This window comes from Gymnoscopelus microlampas, assembly GCF_963454915.1.
Source record: "Gymnoscopelus microlampas genome assembly, chromosome: 6".
Lineage (NCBI taxonomy): Eukaryota > Metazoa > Chordata > Actinopteri > Myctophiformes > Myctophidae > Gymnoscopelus > Gymnoscopelus microlampas.
In genome coordinates, this window is record NC_139943.1 from 8702465 (window position 1) to 8714827 (window position 12363).

Genomic DNA, 12363 nt, shown 5'->3' on the forward strand with positions numbered 1-12363 from the left:
TCACACAACTCACTTTTGAATGCTCCAAGCTTTTTATTTGTGACAAACAGCAGATACGACGTTTCAACCCTTTTCTGTCTTTTTCAAGATACTTGGAAAAAGGCCGAAAGGGTTGAAACGTCAGGACCTGCATCTGCTGTTTGTTGCAAAGAAAAAGCTTGGAGCATTCAAAAGTGAGTTGCGAGGCCCCGCTTTGTTCTCATGATACTGTTCTGACAGTTTGGCTCAGCACCAAGAGACGGAGGATGTGCGTTATTTTTTCTTTGGATGAGTTGCTATATTCACCACTGGGTCAGGATCAACAAATCAGGGTTAAGCAAATGATTAGTCCAAAGACGTACAGCTTGTGGTGATCAGCGGTCAATGACATCATTCAATATGACACAAGAATACTCATACGTCATTGAAGTGAGAACACAAAGTTACAATGATGCAAAGAAATTCATATGGAATTTATTAAAAAAATTACAAGGAAGACAACAATCAAATGTAAGAGTCCTCTCAGATAAAAATGGAGAGTGGAGAAATACCTGTAGAGCAAATACCATGAATGCACAAAAAACAGGTAAGAAGTCCAACATATGGAGGAGGCAAGTTCAACCCCTGATTATAACAATCACAAGTTTAGGATTTGCACACATTTTCACGATTTAAGAAATGGGTGTACTCAGTACTTTACAGCCTTCATAGAAATGCACTTGAGTAAAAGTAAAATATTTGTCTTGGAAATGTACTCGAGTAAGAGTAATGAGTCTCAAAAAAATAGAATACTCAAGAAAAGTACAGATCCTCAGAATATGTACTTAAGTACAGTACTCAAGTACATTTACTCCGTTACAGTCCACCACTGATTATAACTGCTGTTAACTGGTGGGAAATAGAAGGAAACTGGCACAGATAAATAAGTTACACCTGCAGGTTCTCAGAAGGAAATGAATGGTGAAGAAATGACAAAGAAAAAACTGATACTTCTGTAACTTAATCCTGAAGGAGGAAATAAAACTAACTAATGTATTTCGTCATCGTAGGTTAATTCATTTCACTTGTTGTTCTGCTGGCTTTAGACATCACACACACACACACACACACACACACACACACACACACACACACACACACACACACACACACACACACACACACACACACACACACACACACACACACACACACACACACACACACACACACACACACACACACACACACCCACACACACCCCCCCCCCCCCCACACACACACACTATTTTTGAATATCCAAAGTATAAAATAATGGTGGTTAAAATCTAAAACGACGGATGCTTTCTCGGTCTTAATGGGTGAACGTCTCTTTTGTTAGTAGTTTTTTAAGAGCTCTGCAAGGAAACAGTGAATTTGATTTGTATTACCCCCCTCCCTCCCCCTCTTTTTTTCATTTGGTTTTAACCCTTTAAGACCTGGAACTGTCTCATTTTTAGATTTGAGCTAAAAAGCATTATTTTACACTTTGGGCTATTCAAAAATAGCAGATATACAAGCTCGTAGCGCGGCACCGAGTGCCGCACTACGAGCTTGTAGATCTGCTATTTTTGAAAAATCGTGAAAATGTGTGCAAATATTTGAATATATATATATTTTTAAAGCAAACATTTGTAACTCAAATCTTTGCTTCTGGGGGGTCCCTGGAACAAAACATTTTGATGGGGGTCCGCGGCCAAATACATATAATTTTGGGGGTCCTTGACATGAAAAAGATTGAGCACCACTGATATAGAAACATACGTTTTTCAGAAAACTGTTGAGATTTAGGAGACATGTAGAATCGGCTTCAAGTCTCAATGGGTTAACACTACCATGGCAGTGGGTCTCGTTAAAACTGAAAGCTACGTTGTCAGACAGCGGCTTGTGAAGCTAGCGGAGAGATCTTTTATGAATAATGAACAAACCCTGGCAACCTTTTTGAAGCACGCTGCGTGGCAATCGTGACAGTTTCTAATTTGCAAAAATGTAGACGGATGTATGTCACTGCTTTTTGCGTCCCGTCCCCCCCTCACCCTCTCTCCACTTTCTTGTTCCACTCACTCCTACAGCTCTCTCCATCACCACTCCTCTCTCTTTCCTTCTCTCGCGTCTGCTTTTCTGTCTCTATCTCTCTGTCGCCTCATCTCTTTCCTTAACGACTAACGTCTGTTTTTTCTCTCGCGCGAGTGGCATCTCACAATTTTGACATGAACTCACAAGCCATCCAAATTTGCGTTGGTGGAAAGTACCATTTAGTCAAGAACGGTACCTAAGTACAGTTTTGTGCTGCTTTTACTTTTACTTGAGTATTTCCATTTTTATTAAAAAATATGTCATACTTTATACTCTACTCCATTGGTTCTCAAAGTGGGGTCCGAGGACCCCCAGGGGTACTTGAGGGGGTTCCAGGGGGTCCCCAGCTAAATGATGGACAGGGACCAAATGGACCCTTATGGGTGTGTAACTCTGAGAGTGTACAAATGGAACCAAATGGACCCGTTAGGGTCCATTTGGTTCCATTTGTACACTCTCAGAGTTAAATTAACATTTTTACAATATGAATTGGGGTCCCAGAGACATACATGCCATTAAATGGGGGTCCGTAGCCTAATGCATGTCAAACTGGGGGTCCTTGAATTTAAAAAGGTTGAAAATCACTGCTAGAGAGCCATAAAAATCTTCTCTTATGGGGGTCCCTGGCTTATCTTCTCAAATGGGGGTCCGCGGGCTAATAAGTGTCTATTTGGGGGTCCTTGGCATGAAAAGGTTTGAGAACCACTGGTCTACTCCACTACATCTCAGAGGCAAATTGTACTTTTACTCCACTACAATTATTTGAAAACTTTAGTTACTAGCAGATTTGGATTATTATTACAATATGCAATAACCACTTAAGCCATATGTTATACTTAGGCTATTCTAAAATAGCCAATCTATAAGCTCACAGCGCGTTGTAAGCTTGTAGATCTGCTATTTTCAAAAAAGGTTGGAGGAAAAAAATGTAGTACTTTTACTTTGGCTCTTTAAGTTTCGATGCCATTACTTTTGTACTTTTACTCAAGCAAAATTAGAATACTTGAGTAAAAAGGACTTCTTCCACCACTGCTAATGTTGCATTGGGAATGGTAAATAAGTCCCCTCGGGGATAGATGCCGTATCTCGCCTTGTTAAGCACCTCGTTTATATTTATTTACTTTTTGCTCGTCTTCTGCTCGTTAAGCTGCGTGGCTATTATGAGTTCTGTGATTAATCAACGCTGCATGATGACATCTGTGGTGACATCACAGATCTCGCTGCTAAAATCCCGCTTCACTGGGGATTAAACAGAGGCTGATTATGTTGCATCGCCAAATAGTTGAATTGAATAATTTTTTCTTTCTCCCCCCCCAATTTTAGTCGTTGTGCCAATTGATTCCCCCCCCCCCCCCCCCGTTGAATGACTTTATGAAAGTCATGAAAAATTTGAAGAAGTATGAAGTCACATCTGTATCACCCTCCCCGCCCGGCTTCCATCTCTGCGGGCCACAATATACATGATAAAACCCTAGCTAACTCTGAGAGTGTCCATTTGGTTCCATTTGTACACTCTCGGAAGTTACAGACTCGTAACTCCTCAAGGACCCCTGGGGGTGTCCATGGACTCCACTTTGAGAACCTCTCGGTGCTATAGATAAAGCCGGGCGCACCGCGGTGGATTCGAACACCCACATTACCTTATTAACCTTCAGTTAAGTTGTAATCGTAATATTCTTGCCACCAATTGAAGCACCTGCCAGTGTGTCAGAGATACAGTGTTGGCATTTTAAATGCTGTTTTATGCGTCTCCTCATGAAGACCCATGGGACATAACCTTGTTGTCTGCCGTCTTAACCCATTGAGACCAGGAACGCATCTGTGTCATATTAAGATGTCTTTGGCTATTAAAAAAAGTTGCAGATCTACAAGCTCATAGCGCGGCACCGAGTACCGCGCTATGAGCTTGTAGATCTGCAACTTTTTTTTTTTTTTAATCGTGAACATTTGTGCCAATCTATGAATATTTTTTAAAGCGAACATTTTTAACTCAAAGCTTCTTGGGGGGGTCCCTGGAACAACATATTTTGAGATGGGGGTCTGCGGCCAAATACATATTAATTTGTGTCGTCCTTGACAAGAAAAAGTTTGAGAACCACTGATTATAGCAACATGTTTTTTTTTGTTTTGTTTTTTGAACTGTTTAGATTTGGAAGACATTTTGTGGAATCCCCAGAAGCAAAATATATATATATAAATATAAATGACACAGATGCGTTCCCGGATTGAATGGGTTAATTGGGCACCGTGGCACACAGCACAAACACTGCTATTTGTGCTGCTAAGGTGCTGCCGCCGTGTTTGATTTGCTCTCTGGGTAATTAGCTCTCTCTACTAAGCAACAGGCTGCTGAAATATCCTCACTGTCGGGTGGCCTATAAAGATAATGATACTGAATTGATTTGTATAGCGCTTTTCAAAACAAAGGTACAAAGCGCTGTGTGGAGTCAATTTAAAAAACGGACAAACAACAGAGTAAAGAATCTGAAAACAATAGTAAACCACAACTCTAAAATTAGAACATACACATTGTCTGTGTCGGGGTGGAAACCTTTTGTTGTGACGCTGTAGTATGATCAAGTATGGCGTTCATTTACAGAAAAACACAAAAAGTTAGAATATGGAGATTCAAGCGGTTTCTGCCCGACAGCACGAACTAGCCAATCACACAGCAATTGTCCCTCCAGACATATGGGATGTAGTCTATCCTCTGTTGGCCTAACAACAAACTAGCCAATCAGACAGCAATCGTCCCTCCAGACATATGGGATGTAGTCTATCCTCTGTTGGCCTAACAACAAACTAGCCAATCAGACAGCAATCGTCCCTCCAGACATATGGGATGTAGTCTATCCTCTGTTGGCCTGACAACAAACTAGCCAATCAGACAGCAATCGTCCCTCCAGACATATGGGATGTAGTCTATCCTCTGTTGGCCTAACAACAAACTAGCCAATCAGACAGCAATCGTCCCTCCAAACATGTGGGATGTAGTCTATCCTCTGTTGGCCTAACAACAAACTATAGTCAATCAACACAGCAATCGTCCCTCCATGCTAAGGGATCAGAAAAGCATACGTGAGAAATTGAAGCTTTCCTTGGAAACCATCTCTATTTTACCTACAGCACAGTCCAACAAAAACACTTTGAATTTTCAATACAAAGAGGCCGTGCAGCTCAATCTTGATTAGTATCCCAATGGCGTGTGTCCAAAATGTGTTAACAATATTGGGGAGTTTCCATCGAGGAAACGGTTGTTACATGGTTGCTATCCTGTCACATTCAGTAATCTGAGTGACCGACGCCCGGCCCCACACTTGTGCTGTATCCATCGTTTAAAAGAAAAAAAAAAACGTTTCATACCAACACATATTATCCCCACTGGCATGTGTCCTGCTCCAGCGTAACTAGGCTTACGTAGTGTTGTTTATCCCATTGAGACCTGAAGCCGATTGATTCTACATGTCTCCTAAATCTCAACAGTTTTCTGAAAATGTATGTTTCTATATCAGTGGTGCTCAATCTTTTTCATGCCAAGAACCCCCAAAACTATATGTATTTGGCCGCGGACCCCCATCAAAATATGTTCTTCCAGGGACCCCTAGAAGCAAAGATTTTAGTTAATAATGTTCGCTTAAAAATATATATATATATTCAAAGATTTGCACACATTTTCACGATTTTTTCAAAAATAGCAGATCTACAAGCTCGTAGCGCGGCACTCGGTGCCGCGCTATGAGCTTGTATATCTGCTATTTTTGAATAGCCCAAAGTGTAAAATAATGCTTTTTAGCTCAAATCTAAAAATGACACAGTTCCAGGTCTTAATGGGTTATAGAAATCACACAAGGTGTGTGTTTTAGTATTTCGTCTCTGTCGGGTAGAAACCTCGTATCTCCATATTTTAACATCAAAAGTAGCAGATCTACAAGCTCGAAACGCGGCGTGAAGCGACACGTTTTGAGCTTGTCGATCTGCTACTTTTACTGTTTTTGAATTTGAATCCTGAAAAGTAACTGTTGACGCCAGATTTTTGGGAGTCCGATCCCAATTTCGGAGAGTCCTGAACCACACATTAACAATGTTTTGGGGGGAAAAAAGAGTTTCAGTCCCCCTGCATTAGACATACATTTTATATCAGACCGAAATACTGTATATCTATGTCAGATATTGGCTCGATATATCGCCCTGCCAATATATCGGTCTAGCCCTAATTTGCAGCCCAACAAAATCTAAATCCTGACCTAAGTTTTCTGAAAAACTAAATAATAAATGTTGTTATGGCCCGGATCGCTCCCCCCAGTTCTTGTCAGTCAGTATCAATAAAGGTTACCACCCCCTTTTGACCTCCAACCTCATTGTGAGCTTGGAGGTCCATTTAGCTGTACTTATCAATGATGAACAAAACCTCCTAACATTTTGGAGTTGGCTGGTTTCTGCCCGACAATATGAGATATAATGTATATAGTAACAACTACACACAGAGTTGTCCCCAGCTTGAAAGGCAGGGACGTGCACAGATAGACTCTAGGTGGTGGTAGAGCACCTGCCCTTTGCCCTCTTGACCAGGAGTGCCCTTTTGAAAAAAGGGCACAGCAGGGGTCTTCAACAGGGGGTCCTCAGAGTTACTACAGGGGGTCCGCCAAATCTTTATGTGATATGATTTTTCTTTTTACCATAACCACTCGAAACCTAGCATCCCTTTTCTGAGGAGAACTTTAGCCAAAAATAGCCGATCTACAAGCCCACAACGCCTCGCGCTGCGAGGCGTTGTGGGCTTGTAGATCGGCTATTTTTGGCAAAGATGTATAGGTGTAGAGGGAAAAAAGAGCAGACCAAGTAAACAAAAAAAAAAAGTATAATTTACTTGAGCACCTGCCCCTCAAAATGTCTGTGCACGCCACTGTTGAAAGGTATAACAACGTATACCTTTCCAGGTGTTCCAGGTCTAGCTCAAAAGGGATAGACCAAGGCACTCTGGTCTAATGTAAAAGAAAGCCTTTATTGAAATGGCTAATGCATGGCAAGAAAAGAAAAAAATTGTGCCCCTTAGGCGTTGTAGCACACAGCCTTCATCAAGGTGACTAAACAATGAAAGCTTTGCCGCAACGCGTAGATGCACTTTTTTTTCTATTCTTGCCCCATGCATTAGCCATTTCAATATAGACTTCCCTTGTAAAAAATATTTTTAGACAAGAGTGCCTTGGTCTGTTCATTTGTCAACCAATTGTACCAAAGACGTCAGAGGTCATAGGTTCGGTATTTGTAGCAGCCCCCCCCCCCCCCCCCCCCCCATCCAGTTATTACACTGGCCCGGGGTGCAGTTCAGAGAAAGAGAAAATAAAGAGAAAAGAGAAAAAACACAGGACAAGACAAAGAAGACTGGACTAGGACAACAAGAACTCAGTCACACTGTCAGTCAGTCACAACAGGAGGGAGTAGAAACTAAAAACACACATCCACGCACGCACGCACGCACGCACGCACGCACGCACGCACACACGCACGCACGCACGCACGCACGCACATACACGCACGCACACACAATGGTGGAAAAAGTACTCACATTTTTACTTAAGTGAAAGTATCAATACTGCAATGTAGAAGTACTCTGTTACAAGTGAAAGTCCGGAATTCTAAATTTACTTGAGTAAAAGTATAAAAGTATTAGTATCAAAATGTTCTTAAAGTACCAAAAGTAGAAAGTACTCATTATGCAGAATGTCCCGTTTCACAAGTTTTGAAATGTATAAAAAAAATCTTTTGAAAATAGCAGATCTACAAGCTCACAATGCGTCGCATCGCAACCCATTGTTTCAAATGGCCGAAATGTATATAGGGCTGAAGTGGGTACTAATGCATGTTTTGTAATTAATAACTAAAGTTTTCAAATAATTGTAGTGGGGCAAAAGTACAATATTTGCCTCTGAGATGTAGTGGAGTAGAAGTAATAGTATTGGAAATTGGAAATACTCAAGTAAAGTACAAGTACAGTACCTCAGAATTACAGTACTTAAACAACAGAGCACCTTGGTTCTCTGTAGCACTTTGTTCTTTTTTTTAAAGATGTTGATCATGGATGTGATCTCTTGTGTGCTCACAGACAAACAGGAGACCCTGTACGCGCGGTCGCACAGATGGTTCCACGAGCGCTTCGGGGCGTACATAGAGGACTTCCGCTTCCAGCCAGAAGAGAGCACTGTGGAGACCGAGGAGCCCCTCAGTGCTAAGAGGTGAGATGTAACAGACCAGCCCTGTGGGGAAAAGAGACTGTAGCTTAGTATATTGCTGGCTTCCATTGAAAATTAATGGTAGCCTATTAGCTTTGTATCTATGGACAGCATCGCGCCATTGGTTTCTACAGACCGTAAATGAAGTCTATTTCAAATCCGCCCATCTTTCTATATCCGGTTGATATCCGGTCCGAAATGCGGCCGTACATGAATGCTATTGGCTGAAACCGCAGCGAGGGCAGGTCTTCACTCGGTACAACCAGTAGAAACCCTAGAAACATACCCTACTTTGTCATTAATTTTTAAATAAATGGGGCCATAATTTACCAAAACGCATATCATGGTGATCGAAAGAAGACTTTAAACTATAGCGACTGGAAGCATATAGTATGTACTGTATGACAATTATTCATTAAGGTTTGACAAATATGAATTATTATTAAGGTTAAAAAAAAGTGTAAAGTTCGTCCAAAAACCCACCTGCTTGAATAGAGCCTAATTGCTTCTGCAACCAGCAGGGGTGAAAACACACACTGTCACACTTCCTAATATAGCCTCAATATACAAGGATGCTAGCCCCTTGCTTTGTATCTACATGTTGCTGCCTTCCATTGAAAATCAATGGTAGCCTGTAGCTTTGTATTTTCATGTTGAATGGTCACCTATAGCTTTGTGCCAGCGTGAACACCGCATACAGTAAGCCTTCTTCCTCCGCCCTGGGAGGAAAACTGCAGTCAAAAGGAATGCATTTTTACACCTGAGTGGCATGACTTCTTTTCCATTACGTCTTATGAGCCGGGTCGGGTTCTTTTGCAACCTGCCTGCGCTCTGCATGCCTGCCCAGATATCAGCGTGACATCATGGTATGTCTGACATCTGAGTAAACACACAGACATACAGTACAGATGAACATAATTGTGGACAGCCATGCCTACTTCTTATCGCATAGTTGCTAGATTACCGCATTTTTACTTTGTTTACTTGGTCTGCTCTTTTTTCTGCTCTTTTTTCCCTCTACACCTATACCTCTTTGCCAAAAATAGCCGATCTACAAGCCCACAACGCCTCGCGCTGCGAGGAGTTGTGGGCTTGTAGATCTGCTATTTTTGGCTAAAGTTCTCCTCAGAAAAGGGATGCTAGGTTTCAAGTGGTTATGGTAAAAAGAAAAATCATATCACATAAAGATTTGGCGGACCCCCTGTAGTAACTCTGAGGACCCCCTCGGGGTCCCGGACCCCCTGTTGAAGACCCCTGCTGTAAACTGAAAAAAAAACTTTTTTTTTTTTTTTTTTCAAAAGGGCACTTCTGGTCAAGAGGGCAAAGGGCAGGTGCTCTAGCGCCACCTAGAGTCTATCTGTGCGCGTCCCTGGTGTGGTCTGATAACTCATTGGACGATAGGCTTCTTTTTTTTGTGTGCTACGACTTACGACTTCAAAAGGAGCCATTTATTTATTTTACGATGATTATGTCACCGGCTTTGATCCACAGTTGTCTATTTTGTATTGCTAGTGGATGCGCTTTTCGCTGTGCTGGAAGAAGTACGAGTACAGTAGCAATATCACAATGTTTAACTCATTTTACAATTTTCAACTAAGAGTAAAGGCACAAAAGTTTTGTCAAAAGTGAAACTACTCATTATGCAGAATGTAACCAATTTCACTAATACATATCAATTTAGGGGTGCTACTTGACATTGGTTTTGGTTTGTGGCTGTGGTTTCCATGGCGATGTGTTTTGCCCAGCACTCCACCAACACCTGTATAATTTTAGCTTGTTTGGTTCACATCAGTGCTGTCGCCGGGTAGGAAACCTTGTATATCCAAAACTGTTACTTTTCTTTTTTTTTGGTCATGTTTTTTTTTAAGTAGCAAAAATAGCAGATCTACAAGCTCACAGTGCAGCACAATGACAAAAAGACATAGGACGTTGAAATATGGAGATTCTACATGTCATTAAGATCTCTGCCCGCTTCTGGGAGCGTGTCACGCACAGCGTGCACACACACACACACACACACACACACACAAACAAACACTTGAACGCGCGCACACACACACACACACACACACACACACAGACATACACACGCACACAAACACACACATATCAGAGCACGCACACACACGCACGCACACACACACTTGGCGGCACATACTCGTGTGAGCGAGTGCCAAAATAAAAAGCTGTGTGAATGTTGGATCTCGTCCCATCACAGCTGTTCAACCTCAACATGTCCTTACATGTCCTGTAAACAGCTCACATATCACTGGAAGTATGTATGGTCAAAACAAACACACACCAGTATCTGTTTGTACAGCATACAGTGTGTGTGAGGATTGATTGATATCAAACTGTCAGGCAGAAACCTTGTACTGTATTTCCATATTTTGACTTTTTATATATATATTTCTTTGCAAATGAATGCCCTAATTTGCCATACAACAGTGTCACTCAAAAGTAGAAAAAACAGCCAATCTACAAGCTCACAGCGCTGAGCTCATAGATATTAGCTATAGCTATTTTTGCAAGTGTCTTTATTTGTTTTAGAGTGAAAGTGGTGAAGTCTGTGTGTGGGTTGAGCCAATTAAAAGTTATACATTAAAAGTTAAGGTTATAAAATGAAAATTATTGACAAGAGTTTGTGACTAAATAATAACTACATTGGATCCATTCGAACACAGATTTTTCTTTTTTTCATTTCAGTAAAGTAACTAAGTACAGTACATAGTAAGGTATTTCTTTACTTCACCTGGAGTATCTCCAATTTTCTGTACTTTATGCTTCTACTCCACTACATATCATAGGCAAAATACTCCACTACAATTATTTGACACCTTTAGTTACTAGTTGCTTTGTAGACTTGTAGATTATTATTACAAAACATACATTTACCACTTCAGCCCTATACTGTATATACGTGGGCTATTTGAAAATAGCCGATCTACAGGCTCACAATGCGTCACTTTGAGACGTGCTGTGAGCAATTTTTAAGGATTCTGAAAACTTGATTCTGAAATGGGACATTCTGCGTAATGAGTACTTTTACTTTTGCTACTTAAAGTAAATTTTGTACTTTTACGCCAAGTAAATATAGTACAGTATTTCTACATTTTGGTATTGATACTTCAGTAGCAAATGTGAGTACATCATAACACTCTAGGCCAGTGGTTCTCAACCAGTGGTCCGGGGTCCACCAGTGGTCCTTGAGGGGGTTCCAGGTGGTCCCCAGCTAAATGATGGAGTGTTGGTAACCTAATGGACCCTTATAGATCTTTAACTCTTGAGAGCGTTAAATGAAAAGGGTCCATTTTGTTTCATTTTACGCTCTCAAGAGTTACATTATTTTTAAACATCTGCATTACTTAATTAAATAATTGTTATTTTGTTCAACGTTTGCCTGTTGTCTCTAATGTACCAACATCTACAGCATGGATGGAATTGTGGACAAAATCGTATCCAACGATAACACAATAATATTCTAAAGTCTAAAGTCTTGGGTCTGAGAGGCAAAAATCTCATCAAGCGGTGGTCCGTGGCTCAAATGCCCAATAAATAATGGACCTTGATATGAAAAAGGTTGAAAACCACTGCTCTAGGCTGTGTGTGAGTATAGTGGTTATTTTTGAGCATCATAACATTCTTGTGAGCATCATAACATGATTCTTGTGGTCGTTCATCTATTCACCTCAGCATTCCCTCAGTGGAATGCTGAGCCCGTCCTCCTCCTATATGTTCAGGGTGGGCAGAAACCTTGTATCTCCATATAATGAATGCCCTACTTTGTCGCACAAAGAGTTGTCGCGCAGAAGTGGAAGAACTGCTATTTTTGAAAATATATTTTTTTACAGTGGAAGTGGTTAAATGTGTTGTTGCGAACGCAGCGGAAGGAGGCGCGCCTTAGCTTTCATAGTAGCTTACTATGAAACCGTGCTCTGGTTGTGTGTCTGTGTGCACTGCCTGTGTGCAGCCGCGCCTGTGTGCAGCCGCGCCCCCATGTGACTCACACTCTCATTGGCTGCTGACAGATCTCAGAAATCCACCTGCCCCCGGGTGACTA

General features: G+C 41.3%; 1 protein-coding gene across 4 annotated transcripts in view; it reads left to right on the plus strand.

Moving 5' to 3' along the window:
- LOC311047638 (GRAM domain-containing protein 4-like) overlaps nt 1-12363 on the plus strand; it is a 139927-nt gene that overhangs the window by 100553 nt on the left and 27011 nt on the right. For all 4 annotated transcript variants that reach the window (XM_084060419.1, XM_084060421.1, XM_084060420.1 and 1 more), the window contains one exon: nt 8177-8306. In XM_084060419.1, coding sequence (XP_083916545.1) covers nt 8177-8306 — 130 coding nt within the window. The remainder of the gene's footprint in view (nt 1-8176; nt 8307-12363) is intronic.